This window comes from Bacillus rossius, chromosome 5 (genome assembly GCF_032445375.1).
Source record: "Bacillus rossius redtenbacheri isolate Brsri chromosome 5, Brsri_v3, whole genome shotgun sequence".
Taxonomy (NCBI): Eukaryota; Metazoa; Arthropoda; class Insecta; order Phasmatodea; family Bacillidae; genus Bacillus; species Bacillus rossius.
Genome location: NC_086333.1, coordinates 83,892,548 through 83,911,734, shown reverse-complemented (window position 1 = coordinate 83,911,734; position 19,187 = coordinate 83,892,548). Strand labels below are relative to the sequence as shown.

The 19,187-nt window shown below is 42.6% G+C and overlaps 1 protein-coding gene across 1 annotated transcript in view; it reads right to left on the bottom strand.

Annotated features, from left to right (window-relative positions):
* Positions 1-1,690: 1,690 nt before the first annotated feature.
* LOC134532329 (protein Wnt-11b-2-like) overlaps positions 1,691-19,187 on the bottom strand; it is a 94,240-nt gene continuing 76,743 nt past the window's right edge. Inside the window, exons 5-7 of the mRNA XM_063368749.1 lie at positions 18,267-18,666; positions 12,962-13,254; positions 1,691-3,189 (exon numbers count right to left, since the gene is read on the bottom strand). Coding sequence (XP_063224819.1) covers positions 3,015-3,189; positions 12,962-13,254; positions 18,267-18,666 — 868 coding nt within the window. The 3' untranslated portion in view covers positions 1,691-3,014. The remainder of the gene's footprint in view (positions 3,190-12,961; positions 13,255-18,266; positions 18,667-19,187) is intronic.

The following is a 19,187-nucleotide window of genomic DNA, read 5'->3' as shown; positions in this document are numbered from 1 at the left end:
CTCACCAGCAGGCTCTTGCAGTCCTTCCACGACAGCTTCGCCTCCGCCAGTCTGCTGAGCGCCCGCGCATCTCTTGGGGGCTGCCTGCGCGCGACACCTGCGTGTTTCCACGCGCCCCGGCTCTCGGGGGCTCCACTCGGCGAGCTGGCTGCCTTGGTGCCAGTCCCCGGGCAGGGCTTCTTCTCGTCGTCAGAGTCCACGGACGAGTGGTCCCCGGCGAGGCACTGCCCTCGATACAGCTCCAGGCAGCTGTCCTCCACCTTGCTGAGGGCTGTCTTCTCCGAGTCCTTGCCCGGTGCCTCCGGCGCCCGGCTGACGTGTCGCGCGCGCCACTTCTCGAGACACCGCGCCTTCAAGCTGGCGAGCTGCTCCTTCAGTCTCTGCGCCTGCGACTCGAACTCGCCGAGCTTTATCTCCGTGAAGTGCAGGTACTCGCAGATGTCAGTTTTCCCTTCTTCCTGTGTGCACGAGTCGTGACTACCCATGTTTCCGTTCAATATCAAAAAAAATATTACAAATGACTGACTGTAAAAACTAAATTAAACTTTGATATATGGTTGAAAAAGAACTTAAAATCACAGTAAATGTGTTGAAATGTTTTTGTTTATTTTCCATAGACCAAACACTAATTTCTGCAAATGTAAACAGCTAAGGCATCAGTATTGCAAATAAATATTTAGTCCTACTCTTTGTAATGAGCCAGTATCTGTGTGTGTGGGACCAAACTTCGCTCTTTTTTCAATGCATTTAAGGTACAGTTGAACACTTATATCAAATGTGAAGGGGCCTTAATTTTAGAAGATTCCATTGTTATTTTAAAAAATAAACTAATGCATGGTTTATTTGAAGGTTTTTTAACCTTTATTGTTGTCCAATTTAAAATATTTAATAAGCATGCTTGGCTTGTTATTCCGTAAGCTTAGTCACACAGATATTTGGGATGTATAACTCAATAACTTTTAAAATAATAGAGGAATACATTTGTGAAACCAAGACAACAAATTCATGTCACCTTCAGTACCACGTCAGTGTGCTGACTCAGAGGGGGTGCACTGCACTCAGACGTGCGAGTGATTGGTTGCCCGCTGTGTTGTGCTGTAGTGCTGTGAGGGAGTTTTCCCGTTCTACACAACCACTACTAAGTAGTAGAAAACATAATACAGTAAATTGCAGGAAACTGCAGTAGCTTGTTGGTGCAGTGCAATTAGTGGGGACTTCATTCAAACCCAGACATTTGAATAATTGAGCGGAAAACTTGAGGAAATTTTCTATTTCGGTCATTTGAAAAACATGAAATGTGAAACTTTTCTATGCTGTTTATTAAAAAAATTTCATCACTAACATTCACAAAAACGAATATGCTCTTTAGGTTAAATGGTTTGGAAGCTATAAACTTCGGGTAAAATTCAAAATGGCAAACTTTTTTATTATGATTGAAAATCAAACTGTATATTCTCTGAGACTATAAGGGGATTGTTCAGGATAGTGTATAGAATATATCCTCAACTTTCCACTTTTTTACTTGTTTTTGTTGTCGTGTACTACACGATAAAGTAGTACGACAGTATTTTTTGTGTAAGCGTAAAATAATAAGCTTTAAAACACAGTGTTTGATGAAGAACATAAAAGCCTTTTTAAAAATTTTCATACTATCGTACAAATTTTATTACAATGTAAAAACAGCAATTTGGTTACAGTTTCAGGAACTTGCAAAATTTTACAGCCATATCATTAAACTATCAAGCCTGCAAATATTAGAGATTATATAGCTTATTCTAAGGCATAGGCTACGAGAAAATAAATTACTATAAACTTTTTTACAGTTACCAAAACTTTTTGGTTAGAGGTTTTCTGTCTCTACTTGTTTGAGTGTTACGAGTTATTACTTCCACGTCTCACACAGTCTTGGGAGTTCAAGCAGCTTGTGACGTGCTATGACTGTCACACTCGTGTTTGTCCACCAATACTCACACAGAGGTTATCCGACTAGAGTGGTCTGAACTGCTGATTCTCCACCCTCTTCGCACGAGTAAAGTCCTGTTGAAGTTCGAATATAATTAGTCTGTGGTTAACTGAGCACTCTTTGAAATCATTCAAAAAAGAAATATTCTCCTTGCGTGCATTTGTATTTCTTAAATGGTAAATAACCCTAAACTCATGCACTGTAAAAAATAGTTTACAATGTCAAGACATCGGTTTATAACAACTAAGTTGTTAGTATTTAACGATGTTAAAATGCATGCAGCTCAGTAGCGATATGAAAGTTCATCTGGTCAGGAAAACACTACCTGTAGCTGGCAAAATTTCTCGAAGAATCGACAAAAAAAAACTGCGAGTTGTAGTTCTGCTTCTGGGTAGAATTCTATCTAGGATGAGAGAGAATTCGACCCGCAATCTTCGGCCGCATGTTCATTACAAGAACTTAAGTTGAAAACATACTCTAAAGTGCTTCCAAATTAGATTTCAAAAACTGGTTCACAGCAAATAACAGAAAGTATTCAAGCCGGAACACCAAGTGGCTGACTGATGTTTGGTTGATCAAAATATTGTCACTGTTGCGAATAAATTTCATTTCAACATGTCAGGAGAGTGATGTGATGTTGAATTATAATGTAATTTTTAAAGACTGTTTACTAATTCACGTTTCAAAGCTAACTTTAATTGCTTATTAAATATCTTCTTTGAAATACCTACACATGCAGGCAGGCTACTTCACATAGCATCACTTCCCCGAGATGTGGGAGTTGTTTGTGTAGCGTATCAACCAGGAGTTGCCTGAATAAACTTTATATCATATATATCTGGTAGCTTAATGTTGCAGCTGAAATACTTCCCCTGTTATTCGCAATGAACGAGTGGTTCAGCTTCACTTGCAAGGCCTTGGGAGCAGTCGAGATCACACGTCGTGGTGGAGCTGGATGTGGAACGCTACGTAGAGCGCCAGAGAGCAGGGCCAGAAGAGTGCTCGGTTGGCCTCGCGCCAGCTGCAGAGGCTGCAGCGGCTGCAGCAGCTGCTAGTTGCACTCGTGCACCTCCACCCAGCGGCGACACGTCTTGCACTTGACGTAGCAGCACCAGTAGTACTTGCACTGGCAGCGCTCCACGCGCTCCACGCTGACGCTCCTGTGGCCCCGGCCACAGCACATGTCCCCGCAGCTGTCGTAGCCCGGCGAGCTGGCGTTGCACACCCTGCACACACGGCGCCGCATCAACACTCATGCTCCACGCGCGGTTTGGTCGTCAAAACCCGAGCTGGGTCAAGTGAAGTACTGAGAAGTAGTGAGGAGTAGTGAGAAGTGATAAAAAGTACTGAGAAGTACTGCAAAATATTGAGAAGTACTGTGAAGAAGTGAGAAGTGATGAGAAATATTGTGATGTAGTGAGAAGTAGTGAGAAGTACTGAGAAGTACTGAGGAGTAGTGATAAGTACTGTAAAGTACTGAGAAGTAGTGAGAAGTAGTGAGAAGTGATGAGAAGTACTGAGAAGTACTGTGAAGAAGTGAGAAGTTATGAGAAGTAGTGAGAAGTTATAAGAAGTAGTGAGAAGTTGTGAGAAGTAGTGAGAAGTACTGGAACTGGGTGCTGGGATTGTCCGGCAGGCGCCAGGTCAACTCCAAGTCACTGGTCCACGGCTCCAGTGTGGCACTAGGCTCAGAGCCTGAGGATCCAACTGGTCACACAAGAACAGTCCCTGGCCAGCATAATATGCTTATTCCTGACCTCTGAATTTAAACTGATAAATGGCTGTAGATGGTTTTACATGTAGTTTAAACGACATGCAGGATGCACTACACACGTGTGGCTCGTGCTGATAAATGATGCTGTTATTCCTTAAGACACACTACACTACGCTAGCTGCTGGTTCTGGCCGCAGTCTTCATGGAGTCCGATTGGTTCCGACTGAGACGGCCAATCCCGTGAGTTTGTGAACAAACCGTGGATTGGGCTCGTCTGTCGGAGTCATGGATCTCCGTTACGTGACCCGAGGACGTGGCTGATGCCGGCACACAAGCGCGACACACTGTTGGCTTGAGTCGGCCAGTCCCGTGGCGAGGCGGAGCTGAAGACGGTTGGGCTAGACCCTAGTGACCCGAGAACACGAGGGGAGTGGTTAATGAACATGACTTGATGTAGGCTTTTGGACATACGCCATTGCTATGCACATGTATGTCTGTAGAAGAAAACTACAAAAAAACACAAATGACAATGTGTTTTTGTCATTAGTGTTTTTTGTAGTTTTCTTCTACAGACATGCACGTGCATAGCAATGGCGTATGTCCAAAAGCCTACATCAAGTCATGTACTCCCATTGCACAAATCTTTCAAAGATAAGGTTAATGAACAGTTTGGGTACGATGCAGTTGCTGGCAGAAGCTGGCAGCAATCAAAGCTGAAGGCTCCCCATCGGACTGCCGGAAGGAGGTGGCGCTAGGCACTCTGTCTCCTGGCTGGCCTCGCTGTCCAGGCCGTGGATGTCGAGAGACCAGCGGCGCCTGCTTCCACTCTGGTCCTTGTGGCGTTTGTGTGTTGGTTTACTCTCTACACTCCTTGTCATTGTATTGGTGCAAACTTTGAAGCAATAGTCCAGCGCCAGGTCTATCTCAAGAAATATATGTAATGTGTGTATTATGTAATTGGGGTTTTCACCTATTTTCCCCAAGCATATATGTGGATTGTGGATAGAATCTTACAGAAGGACATGGTAGCTACGTGACATTGATTACACACACACACCAGTGAAGAGACTGGAAAAGGCTGGCACAGTGGAAAATTGTATTGTATTAGATTTCATTGTAGTGGCACAATTATGTGTCACTTGTTTCTGAAATCTAGCGTTATAAAAACAAAACAAAACTTAACTCGTGTGCCACATGTATCCCATAAATACGTTGTGAGTTACGACAGCCTGGAACCCAGATTTTGGCTAAGTTGATTGGATCTAAATTAATTGTTTAGAAATCTTTTTGGAAAGTTAATTTCGTCATTGCCTGAAATTTCTTTTCGCGCGAAAATATATTTCGATTTTTTTTTTTTTTTTTTCGTAGTTTCCTGTAAAGAAGTAGATTTAGAACACCTCCATCACTGTTCATATTCCTGGTCTCACATCACAGTCATGTGTCATTTTCTTGTAATTATATACTGTTATTTTAGGACTTTTCCCGTAAATTTAACATGATAGATCTTAATGTTTCGTTTCAAATTTTCTCACCCGATATGTACAAATATTATCTAATAGTAGTCTATTAAAAAGCCAAGCAAGAATTCATAATTATGATCTCTTGTGCGACCTTATACATAAGGACTTAATAGTTTACTAAATATATTGTGAGTAAATGTATGACTCAACAACAAATGCAAGAAAGTTATCGGAATATATATATATATATATATATATATGTATATAGGGGCAAATCCCTTAATCTATAACAATGACAAGAAGATGAAACAACCGACTCAGAGAGCGACCCAGTGTGACACGTGGTCTGACTCTATGCCCTAGATACGGGACAGCTGTCACCTGCTCGCTTGACACCTTAGCCACGAGCATGGTTGACATTTGAAACCAGAAAGTTTCGATTCTGGGTGTGGCCACCAGGCCACATTTTTATTTATTTATTTATTTTTGGCGGCTATTCTGATTTTTCTCAATTAATTCAATTTTAAATTACCGTTTTAATCTTTAAAAGTCAGTCGCAGTATTATAATTTTTTTTAATTTTTGTCCATAGTTATTTTATTTATTATTCATTTGTTTGGTTTGATTCAGTTTGTTTAATACTGCATATCGATATTGGTTGTATGGCCGGCTACTGGGCGCGGTATCGTCGCCAGCGCCATGCTGCGGGTGTGGGAGTCAGCTGTGAGCCTCGGGGGGTGAGGCACTGCGAGTCGCCGCGGGCACAGGTGTATAATGCTCCGACACAGCGCCAGGCAGTCCGTGCCTGGGTTGGCATGGATGGGGCCGTGCCTTGCGCTGGTACAAAAGGAAGTGCCTCGCAAGAGAATACTTCGATAAGGTAAAGATGCGACACGTAGTATTGTTTGTATTTGGCACAAAAACATAACTGTGTCTATGCTATTCACAATTACGTTGAGCAAAGTTAAGCAGTCCCGCAATTACGTACGAAGTTTAAATTTGTGTCAAGAATTTTTAAAATTTGAACTTTGTCTTTGGAAATAAATTTGTCAACGGAACTCAATATTTTTTGTCTCGGCCCCCTGCATATACTTCGGCGGCACACGGCGCTTTTGACTGGTCAGTGTTATATTGGTGAAGGTCAGGATCACAGCCGTTCCTCATATACCAGGAAGGCGAGAAATCGCGTATTTGCGTGTGGCGACGATTAAATCCGGCCCCAGTAGGACTTATAAACTATATATATATATATATATATATATATATATATATATAGGGATTTTTATAATTTATCTTTTTATATCATTAGGTGTTATTATTGTATTTTTATATTAATCAGCGCTGACTTATAATGTTCCGGTGTGGTTGTCTATACGGCTATTTAAAAGAGTAAATTTTATTTAGAGTTTGAATACCAGGTATTATATTTGTAATTTTTTTGTAATGCTTATACTAAAATCAAGTAACTGCCATATATCTTTAACTGTATTACCATCTGAAGTATCGTGATGAAGTATGATTAAGTAAAACTCTGCATATTTGTACTCTGCATTTTTATTACTACTAGCCAAAGACTAGCCTATTATTTGTTTGATAACATTTCCATTTTTGGCTCGACACCTTGGGTAAATAGAGGGGTTGATTTTTTTGAGCTCTTAAAATTTTTTGGGTGTTCCATATGTTTAATTGTATTTACCCAGAGTGTGTCGGGGACGCAACCCCCCTTCCATGTTGGACGGAAGGCGGGTTTCAACCTGCGCCACTCTGCTTGGCATAGGCTTTGGCCTTTTTTTTATTTTTTCGTTGTTCAGCATAATGACAGTTACCTGTATTTACAAGTTACAAAAGGAGCAATTGTTGATTAATTTGCAAGCTGCGGGAGTAGAAGCTAGTGCGGATGATGACATCGATGTATTGCGTATGAAATTGAGTACTCACATTAAAGGTGGAAAAAATCTGGATTTAGCTGAAAACCCAGTAGTCAGAAAAAAGTAAAGGTTCGTGTTTACTTACTATGATGCAGGGCAAGTTATTTTTCAAAGAATTAAAGCTACCTTCATTAAAATCAGGTGACCCTAAGCAATTAGTTAAATTTTTTTTGGGTGTACAATCCATTAAAAATACCCAATTTTTTGAAAATGAACATGAATTTCTGTTGTGCATTTCTAGTAGATGTAGCGGGATTGCTGGAGACGTTGTTACCTCTGGAATTAAAGAATTTGCTAGTTGGGCCACTGTAAAAAAATTTTTGTGGGAGCATCTCTGTCCCAAAAGAGTTAAAGAAAATTTGATACGCGAGTTGATTTTCCACTTTTGTTTCCACTCCTCCGCGCCTGTCCCGTTCATGTCGCTCATGTAGCGGCGTCTCGCTGTGTCCGCGCTGGAAGGGCCGAGGGAAACAAAGGAACAAGAACAGAGAGACAGAGAGAGAGAGAGAGAGAGAGAGAGAGAGAGGTTTGGAATGAAGACAGGCAAAGAAACAACCGCGACCCGAAAACCTTCAGCATTCCTGTGGACATCGCACGCCCATAAACACCCCCCCCCCCCCCCCCGGGCGCACGTGATGTGCAGAGCTTCAGAAAAACCAAGGAACGCTGAGGGTGGAAGAGTGGTTATGTTTTTGAACTGTATACTTTTAGACTAAACCCCAAGGGACTTGCTTCGCCCCTTTATTTTATTTTCGCCGCCATACAGTAGCCGCTTCAATCTCACAGTTGCCCCATGTACGACGAGAAGACTGCGCGCCAGTCCAGAGGAGACACCGCGCTGGAAGCACCAGCGAGCGTCGCGCTTATCATCCCGCCTCGCCGACACACATACACCCCTGACGAGGCGGGCCCCTTGAGTGCTTTCAAAAATATGTGCCGGACGTGTCATGTCTAAACATTACTCTGAAAACACGCATTTGGTCATGTTCACTCTTCCACAAGTACAGTTCAAAACAGAACGACTCGTCCGTCCTCAACGTATTCTTAAATGCTTTCCGCTCGGACATCTCGAGTCGCCTGGTTTCTTCTGGAGCGCCGCCCCATAGAGTAAGTAAAGAGAGAGGCGCCACTCCTATAGTAATGATCGTTCGCTTAAATTTGTAAACAAAACCCTTGCGATCATACCATTTCTTTGCAACTTGACAACGAAAAAATTACAGCCAAATACAACCTGAGGAAGGTTTAGCGCGTGATAGTTGGCATCATTGTTCACAAGCTTGGTGCAAAAACGGCACATCAATTATATTTACAAGTCCTCGATAAATGTGCAAACATTAACCTCCGTAGCACGCCTCACTGTTGTTACGAGAATGTGTGATACGGTTTTATGTTCTTTGCAAGACATATATTTTTAACTTGCGTTAAATTAAGGTGTTAAGCTTTAAGTGGTGAACAATTTTTTTTGCAACAATTGCACTTAAGTACATTGACTCGTTAATTAATTTTACTAACAGCTCAAATATTACATATGACGCAATAAATGTAGTATAGGCTTACTCTCACTAAAATTAACTTAAATTAATTTAAAACTATTTATAATTAGAATAGAAATTATTTCTAGTACTGTAACAACAACTCAGATTAACACAAATTAATAGCAACTGGACATGTAATAAACTAAAGAGATCAAAACTTGTAATCTATTTTTCCCGAAGCTGGTGAAACATGGTATGATCCAATATTTAAGGATTCAGTTCGTCCTACATACTGTCACCCCCGTGCTCCGCCCCATTAACGGACCTGAGACGTCCGGCTACCGGCGAGTGGTCAGCTCAGTCGAGCTGACTCGGGCCGGGTCTGAACCACTGACTCCATAGCGTCGCACCAGGGGAGAAGTCACCTGGGGCAACGGTGTCAGCCCCTGGCAGTGAGCGAGGAATGCGGTCAGAGCCAGGACGTGAGAGTTCGAGCGGCCAGAGGTCAGGCAGAGGTCACCAGGGGTGGTGGAGGGGCGGAGAGGCCCTGGCCCGCCCCGAACCGAGCATAACATGATAATTACAGGCAGCGGCGCGTTCTGCCTGCGGTCATTGATTAGTGACTTTCGCGCCCGCGCGTACAGTCGCTGCAGCTGCGGCCGAGGACAAGGCAGTTACTTTTGTTTTGTCGAAGCTTCTACGGATGTTACGTCCTGTAGGCATTTCATGTTAGTTTTTACTGATAACTTTAACACCTCATGTGTTTTCTGCTATTTAATAGGAATTAAAGCACATACAAAAATACAATATTATTCTCTGACTAATTGCACCAAGATCACCCAGTATTTAGGTTTCTATAGTCACATTTAAAAAAAAAAGTATATAAAATCTTCGTATTTCCAGAATTCAAAACAAAAAAAAATGTACGATGTGTGGATTAAACCTTTCGCTATTCTTGCGACGAGTACGTTCAGAAAGTTCCAGCGCCGAGACTTTATTTTTATTAATTCTGCCTCGTGTGTTTGTTTGTGTGGCGGCTCGTCGAGTAAAGAAACTGCCAGATTCATTGCCATAGACACTGCGTCGAATCATTCATTCACGCAGAGTGATTGCAGCGAGAGTGCAGGCCAAGTGGAGTGGCGGCGGATGTGAGGCGATGCAGGAGACTTCCCACCGGGCAGACGGCATTCCTGCGCTTCCCCAGCGCTGCCAACAGCAGTAAAACTGCTCGTTCCGGCGGGAAACTGGCGCGGGAAGTGGCCAGCCTGCGAGGGGGAGGGGCGAGTGACCGCGAGATGTGGTTTCAAACGGGTGCGCCGGTAATGAAATGCGGTGCGCGCCGTGGTTTCGATCAGGGGGGAAAAAAATATTCGCTCGGAAAGAGATGATGCATTTTCGTGGTTTCCTTCTCACGATGGTCGTTTGCAGACCACGAGGCAGGACGTAAACTCAGAAGCCATTTGCTAACAATTGTTGCCATTCCTTTTTATTCCCCTAATAGAAAACCTTGACTTTTACTTTATGTTTAAAGTAACAACATGGCTGACACACAAAGAGAAAGGCGTGTAAGTAGAAGATGATGTGGAAATAGGAAGGATTGTAAGTACCTACTGTTAACATGCAAAGAGGATATCTTGTAGGTGGACACTGACTCACAAAGTGGAAGGCGTGTTGGTTGATGTTGGTGTACACAGATAAAGCTTGAAGGTGGAGGCTGGCGAACAAAGAGGAAGGCTGTAGTTAGATGTTGGCAAACAAAGAGGAAGGCTGTAGTTAGATGTTGGCAAACAAAGAGGAAGGCTGTAGTTAGATGTTGGCAAACAAAGAGGAAGGTTCGAAGGTGGACACTGGCATAGAAAGAGGAAGACTTGGTAGATGGATGCTTGGGTACAAATATGAAGGTTGTAGGTGGATGCTGGCATACAATGAAAAGGCATGGTGTACAAATATGAAGGTTGAAGGTGGATGCTGGCATACAATGAAAAGGCATGGTGTATAAATATGAAGGCTTGTAGGTGGATGCTGGCATACAATGAAAAGGCATGGTGTACAAATATGAAGGTTGTAGGTGGATGCTAGCATACAATGAAAAGGCATGGTGTTCAAATATGAAGGTTGTAGGTGGATGCTGGCATACAATGAAAAGGCATGGTGTACAAATAGGAAGGTATGTAGGTGGATGCTGGCATACAATGAAAAGGCATGATGTACAAATATGAAGGTTGTAGGTGGATGCTGGTATACAATGAAAAGGCATGGTGTTCAAATATGAAGGTTGTAGGTGGATGCTGGCATACAATGAAAAGGCATGGTGTACAAATAGGAAGGTTGTAGGTGGATGCTGGCATACAATGAAAAGGCATGGTGTACAAATAGGAAGGTATGTAGGTGGATGCTGGCATACAATGAAAAGGCATGATGTACAAATATGAAGGTTGTAGGTGGATGCTGGTATACAATGAAAAGGCATGATGTACAAATATGAAGGTTGTAGGTGGATGCTGGTATACAATGATGCCGTCGTCCGGGGTCTCGGGCTCGAGTCCCGGTGCGGCTCCTAGCGGGAGTGGCTGTTGTGAATGTAATTTTTCCGGGTGGGCGCCAGACTAGCTCTGGTCTAGTCGATAGGTGGGTCGTGGGGTCGATTGGCCTGCGTGGCCCACTAGGTCCGTCGGCGATGTTGCGTGGGTTTAAGGAATTCCCTACTCGGCGGTGGTTGGGAATCGTAGGGTTAAGTAATCATACGCTGGAGTGAGACAATAAATGACGTGCGTCATTTATTCAGGTGACTGTGGTTTGGGTGTAACGCCGTTGGTTACACGCCACGTCGTACAACAGGTGACGTCACAAAATACAAAAACTACACAATTACACAAAAATGAGTCTGAAAGTTACTTAATAAAACGTGGCACAAGTTTACAAAAGAAATGTTACACGAGGGTGCGTTACACAGGTTTTTGAATGTTATGTGGAGATGTGTTGCACAAGTTTATGAATTTTATGTGGAGGTGCGTTGCACAAGTTTACAAACGGAAACGATCAGTTTCACGGCGCCGTACAAAGTCACTAAATATTACGTATTAGCGTGGCACTAGGCGTTTCTGAGCCTGGTTACTCACACGAGGGGTGAGGGTGATTGGAGGTGGCCAATCCCGTAAGTCTACGTATCGAGGCGGTGCTCGCGTCCACGGTAGTGGAGCGCGGACCGCAGCTAAATTCGTTCAAAGTTCCCTTACGGGGTGGTGTCAGCGCCGGAGCGACTGATTTTAACTAAAGTTCTGTTCCTCGGGAGACGGCCCGTGCCGGATGCTGAACCTACCCCGTGGACCAAGTGTGGTGCAGGGGGGTTTTCAAGTTATGCGGCCGGATTAAGTCCTGGACCGAAAATTGGACCGGGTACGCACGGAGAGATTAGTAAAAAAGATGTTTTAAGAAGTGACTATATTTACCAGAAGTGAACTCGGTGTGGACAAAGGATGATGTCTCTCCGTGGGACGTGCGTCCGCCCCGGTCCACGAGTCGCGCTGTACTGGCGTCATGTCATGGCGTCCGGCCGAGGCTCGGTGGCCCTCGCGCCAGGGTTGACCTCATTACGTTAGTTTCCATTGCGACATGTTAAATAAGAGAATTTAATGATGTTAAATTCTTACATTAATTATTAAAGCTGAACCAAGGTCATTCATTCCTTCTACAAATTGAAGTTATTATGTTTAGGAATTATTTCATTTAAATTTTACGTCACACCAGCGACTGTTCGTCTCTTGCCGGATTGCTCTGGTGGGGGTAATAACGTAACACGAGGGATGAATAATTATGTCATATGGTTTCATTGACTAATTCAGGCAGAAGGCCGCCAGGGGAACGCTCACACACGTATCGATGTATTACACACGTGAGTGCCCGAGCACTCCTATGTCGCACTTTCGTCAACCAACTTTAAATTAATACGTAATACTGTTTAATAATCTGTGTTTGTTTTTATAACGTGGTTGGTTGAAATGACGGTCTGTTTATTTGGGAGGGGGGGGGCCGGGTTCTACCTTGGTTGCTGGTGGCTCGCCTGACTCGGGTGGGCCATGGCTAGGGGCGCATTCCGTTAGCGGGGTTGAATACTGGCGGTTGCAGGTCGGGCTTTAGGGTGGCCTTCGGTCGGACGACGTCAATGAAAAGGCATGGTGTACAAATATGAAGGTTGTAGGTGGATGCTGGCATACAATGAAAAGGCATGGTGTACAAATATGAAGGTTGTAGGTGGATTCTGGCATACAATGGAAAGGCATGGTGTACAAATATGAAGGCATGCAAGTGGAGGCTGGCATACAGTGAAAAGGCACAGTGAACAAAGAAGAGGGCTTGTAGGTGGACACTGGTGTGGTGATGATGAAGGTGACTTGCCGCTACGAGGACGCTGGGGTGGCGTACCTGCCCCGGGTGCCCTGGCTGCCGACGCGAGGGTCCTCGAGGCAGTAGTCCGGGCTCTTGGCCACGTAGATGAGGTCGTCCTCGCTGAAGAGCGGCATGGCGGGGCTGGCGGGCAGCAGGCGACGACCACTGCCCACGCGCCGCTGCACCACCTCAGTGGCCACGGCGAATTTGGTCTTGAGACGGCGGCCTATGTCCAGCAGCCTCGGCAGCGCCTTCCAGCAGGTCTTGATGCTGCACGAGCCCGACACGCCATGGCACTTGCACTGCGTCGCCAGGCTGGACTCGACCGCCTGCAACACCGCCTGCCGGTCCGTCCTCCCGCACAATCTGCGCCGGAGTCCCTGGGCGTGGCACTGGGCATGGCACTGGGCATGGCTCTGGGCATGGCACTGGGTATGCTCATGACAAGTACAGTAGGTACAGGATAACCGAGAGCTTCGTGAGCATTATCATCACGACCGAAAATGAGCAAGGAGTTATCTACAAGTTAGTATTTTTTTTAGAAGTCTTAGAGTTTCATAGCTGTTGTTCACGAAATACAAACAGTTACTTATATTTTCTGTGCTTATTCAAAAATAAATACAACTGCCACCCGATATTCAGATATCCTGCATGTAGAATAGTTTCTGCCTGGCAAAACAATTGCACCCAAGATTAAAGAGTAAAACTCACTGGATGATTAGTATAATCCACTGATGAAACAGTAACACTCATTTACAAAAACAAACAAAATAAATACACTCAGTAATGCGAAGTAGATGGATCCAAATATCTAACCTAGAAAGTGCAGCACACACACCTCAGGCTACATTACATTACATTAAAAGACTCACCTGACAATAAAATCAGGAATAACATATCCTTCCTGTATTTTTGGCATTGTCAAATCATTGCCAAAGGCTGAGTTCTTTAACTTCTTAAGAGATGCATGTGCGCAAGGAAAAATCAAAATAAATGCAAGAAATCTACGTTAGTTTATAAAACATGCTAATCGCAAGACATCAACCACCCTACAACTTGAAACTGTAAAACTGTACTTATATCAATTCCATTTTTATCGAGGTATTTTTCATCAATATTTTTTCCACAAAAACATGTGAAATGTTTAATAAATTTGGTTGTTTAACTTTTTATTTCGTTCTGTCCTTCATTTTTTCGAAGTATCATTGGTTCAAATGTCCACGAAGTTGTGTGATACCACAGTCCCAGGTACCTACAATCTCAGAAGTAAAATATTGAAAGTTTATGAGTTGAGCATTTTGCTGCAACACTGTGTGAAAGTTTCGCTGTCTCTACTTGGTGCACTTCACATGCTCTGATTCACTGCAGAGAGTGACTTGGGGGGTAAAATGGGCATCACTCGCCTTCACCAAGGCTGTCCTGGCAGGGTCAATGATGATTCTGCGCAAGTGGGAAGTGTAGCGAACTTTGCCATGGGCCAGTGTGTTTCCTCGGGGTAGTCCTGCTTCTGCAGCCCAATCAGTGTGTCAAAACATCATCGATGCTATGTGTGAACAACTTAGAGATGGCGAACTCTGTAAGAACATGTTGGGAGAAAGTCTTCCGAATTGTACCTGGGATCTCTCCTGACCAATCCTGCTATGAAATAATAATAAAAAAAAATTGTATTTAGTACAGTTTAATATGAAATGAGTCAAATTGCTACTTAAAATGCCACTTGTAAACTAATATAACTGTCATTATTTCGAGAAACGAGATATTCACAGAAAACCGGAGAACCAGCAGAAGGTCACAGAAATACAAACCCACTCAGAGACGATCTTGAGTTTCACTGCTTCCTAAAGGAGTTCATATCTTAAACTATTTGCATGTACCACATATTAAGCTGTAGTTTTTTTCATGTGTCCATCATAAAAATAATTGCATTCTAAATAGTCATTGTTTCCATCATCTGACTGTGACAATTCTGTTGGTTAATTATGAGAAAATGATGTCACCACACACAGAATACAAACACGGGTAAATTTCATGGAGTAAAAGGGACAAAAGATGCAAACAAATAGAGAAGAGCCCAATAGATTTGGATAAGGAAAAACAGGAAAGGTTTAAGGAATATGTGGAAACATTTTCGGATTATTTCCACGAGGATGGGATAATGCGACTAAATGCTGAATGAGATAAAGGTAACTGATGAAACCCTGGTATGTGGCGTACCATACAAATGTTCCCCTTACAAATTGCAAGCCTTTAGGGAAATATTAAGTAGCTGGGGGGGGGGGGGGGGGGGGCAAGTTATCATAACGTCATCCATTTCTCCATATGCATCACTGGTCTTGCTAGTGAGTACCTACGAAGCAGAAGGAAAAAGTTAGCCTAATTCTAGACTTAGGAAATCTCAATGCCAAGTTTAAGGTAGATCCTTACTCTATGCCTATAGTGTAGAGTATATTTCAAAATTGGGGAATTGTCAAGTATTACTCAAACCTAGATCATAGGCGTGCGCACGGTAGGTGCCACAGGTGCCTTGGCACCACCATTAGGGTTAACGTTATTTTGTTTTTACAAGCATAAATAATACATACTTACAAAAATCCGTATTATTTCCAAAAAAAAATTATGTTTTCCAATCGTGTCGAGTTACAGATATGTGCTCATAACACTATCAGTATATCAATTATCAATCTAACCAACTATACACACGAAAATAAGCCAGTTGCAATTACTTGTGTTGTACACGCGGGCCGCGGCTACAAAACTTCTGAAATGTAAATACTTCTCATAGTTCTCCTCGAATTACATAGAATGCGCGCTCGGTGTCCACTGTTCACTCCACTCGGCAGGCGCACGGAATGATAGCCGCCGTCCGCCAGGGTTTATTTAAAAAGAGAGAGAGAGTTTAGTTAGTTAAAAGGATAGGCTTACTCGATGACTTATATGCAGTCGCCGACAAAACATTTTTGTTGTATTCCAAAAGTTAAAACTTTTGCCCACTCTTATTTGTGTGTTTTTATTATTTTAATATTTTACATATTTAAGGTATGTTACTAAAACTCCCTTGATTTGTTGATTTTAAAACTTAACATTTGAGAATGTTTTTTTCTAGCATTTATTTGGCATCTTCAGAAAACATTTAAGTACGGTTTTTCAAAGCCACCAGCATGAATTCCGTGCAAACAATTTGTGCAATTTACTTTATGGCTCAACAAAGCTTAAAACTGTAAATAGTTTAGTAGTTTTCCTGGTGATTATAACGTTCAAAGCCATAATTTGTCATAAAAAATGTTAAGATTTTTACATCTGTGTATTTAATGTTTTTGTTCGGAAACACCTTAAATAGCACCATTTTGCTCTTTCAAATCCAAATTTTTCCGGGGGAGGACCCCCCGACCCCCCGCTTTAGACTCGGGTCCGTGAATAATAGGGCTGTTGTGTAATCTGGCACCACCACTACTGAAGTCCTGCGCACGCCTATGCCTAGACTTCAATACTGCATTCCATCAATGTGTTTAATCTCCCGAAAAAGTAAAGCACACAGGTTCAATCATGTCATGGGGCCATTAGGAATGGTTGAGGGTACCATTCGGGATAAATTTTGTGGTGCAGTACCTTGAAATGTAATTTAAAAGTTACCAGAAAAATAACAGCAACATTTTATATTTTCCTTCCTTTACGACATTTGCATCTACTTAGATAAATCTCAAGAGCAAATTAACCACATGAGGCAGGTTTTTAAAAGTGATGCATTGTTCAGAATGGAGCAGTAAGGATCACCAAGATGCCACTACCATGATTCAATGACATCACAGAGAGAGGGAGGCGAAGGTATAAAGGTTATTGGAGAGCTAAATATAACTTTTGTGTTCCTTATTTTCTTTAATAAGCAGTAATTTTTCTAATTTTTATATGTTTGCTTTTGTACAAGGTTATTTGTAAATTTCACTAATGTTTTCTGACACCTTTCTCCTTGATATTTTGTGTGTGATGCACCTGGTAAAATAAAGTAAATGTTAGTTTTTCTGGTGCTAATAATTCTCTGCACTTGTTTGCACTTTCTGCATATTCAGTGCTGTTTACATGGTGGCCATGTTTGTTTCAGAGTAGTAAAAGTAACTTCACTCTCAAAATTAATTGTAATTGTGTTTGGTGGCCATATTTGTTTCAGAATAGAAAAAGTAACTTAACACTAAAAAGGAACCAAATTATTTGTAATTGTATATTGTGTTATTTTTTATAGATTTAAGAACTTATTGCTTTTAAATACTTGTTATAAAGTAACTTGAGATAAGTATTTAGCAGTTGAGAATATTTGTGAGATAATTTCGTGTGATTAAAAACAAAATATATAACTTCATTGTACCTGAAAAAAGTAATGTGATCAGATTGATTATTTTTGTATTGTTTATGGAATGTTATGTGAATATATTTACAGTTGAATAGAATTACTGGAACTTACTTGTTTTGTCTTGTTAATTTTCTGCCATCTGTTAAAGTTTTCAGCATTTATGTTATTTTCTCTGATGTTTTTCGTTTAATATGAAGGTTAGACCCTTATCTGGATAAGTGTTTACCTAATATTTTGGTAAAAGAGTTGGTGCTGTAAGTGAGTGTTTGGGACCAGATGGAACCGACCTCTATATATATACTGACATACACTTGCTTTGCTATAGCAGTTTTCAGACAGAACATTCTTGTTGGTATGATACTATTGCGCATAGAAAAAAAATAATATCAAAAATTGCAATACCCAATGCCAGGAGATGAAGAAATCATCAACAATGCAAAAGTACAATTTCGTCTAGAAGTACAAAATTCTTCTTTAAAGGGTAGTTTTTACGAATTACGTAGATATTACTTATTATATATGAGCATGTTTCAAATCTATCCCGTTACTTCAATTTTGGGTAATACTGCTTAGTTTTGAAGCTAACCATGAGTCCAGCTAGGCGTGTTGCATCAGAAATTTAGGATTAAAAAAAATTGCATTTTCTAAAATGAAAGGCTCCCAGGTGGGTGGAGGGTTCGCAGGGTCTCCCTTGTAGGGGCTGCATCTGTGCAGCTTTGTACAGGCTGTTTTTGAAGACACGTGAAACATTTCTAAGTCAGGACTACAGAACTGTATAAAAATAGAGAATGAACTTGCAGAGAATGACTGCAACACAAATAGTCAGGAAGGGAGTATTATTTGTGAACGTGGCACAGCGATTGGCAGACACGTGTAAAAGGAATGTACAACTATGGCGTGTCGCAGTGTCGCAGTGTCGCAGTGTCGCAGTGTCGCAGTGTCGCAGTGTCGCAGTGTCGCAGTGTCGCAGTGACGCAGTGACGCTAAGAGCGGACTCACCCGCCGGCCGGCGCGGTTGTTGTGCAGGTTGACCGCGGCGAGCCGCCCCCGCCTGGCGCCGCCCCCGCCGCCCCCGGGCTTCCTGGCCTTGGAAGCACTGGAGGCCCTGGAGGCCCTGGAGGTGGCGCGCTCCGCCGAGTCGGTGAACTGCTTGCCGAAGTGCGCGGCCCACCGCACGTTGTCGCCGCAGCCGCCCCACTTGAAGTTGCCGTTGGGCGGGTCACGTGGCGGGGGCGCGCAGGAACAGTGGAACAGCGAGCCCGCTGCGCATGCGCGCGCCAGGGTGTGCGCCACCGCCGCTGAGCTAAGCGCGTACACCAGCGCCTGCTCCCGCGTGCCTGCAGCACACAGCACACTGCACACCCGTGTCTGCAGCACACAGCACACTGCACACCCGTGTCTGCAGCACACAGCACACGGCACACTGCTCGCCTCCTGTGTCTGGGATAAAAATTGTGTTAATAATCTTTTTCAGGTGTGTTTATATAAGTGAGGTTATGTTTCTGTATGTATAATTTAACTGCATTGTAAGTTATTACATTATTATTTTAAAAAAATAATAATTAAAATTACAAAATTAGAATACAAGTTTGAAATATTTATTGATTCCCATTATTGATTCAAATTTATTTCGACTATTTTACTAAATTAAGTAATTCATTTTATGCACATGTTTATATTTATATATAATACTGAGTATTCAAATGAATTTTTTAATTTGATTGAAGTTATACGTTAGAAACCACACTTTAAGTGTCACCTCATTTTATTCCAATGAATGATTTGCACGTAAAATACAAGCTTGTTTCTCTGCCACGTCGATTGGCAGCTGGCTGGAAGACTTCTTTTCACAGACGAGAGAGCCAAACTCCCGATCGTGCATCTTCGTTTTTTTTGTTCGTTGTAATTAAATATGGCGGT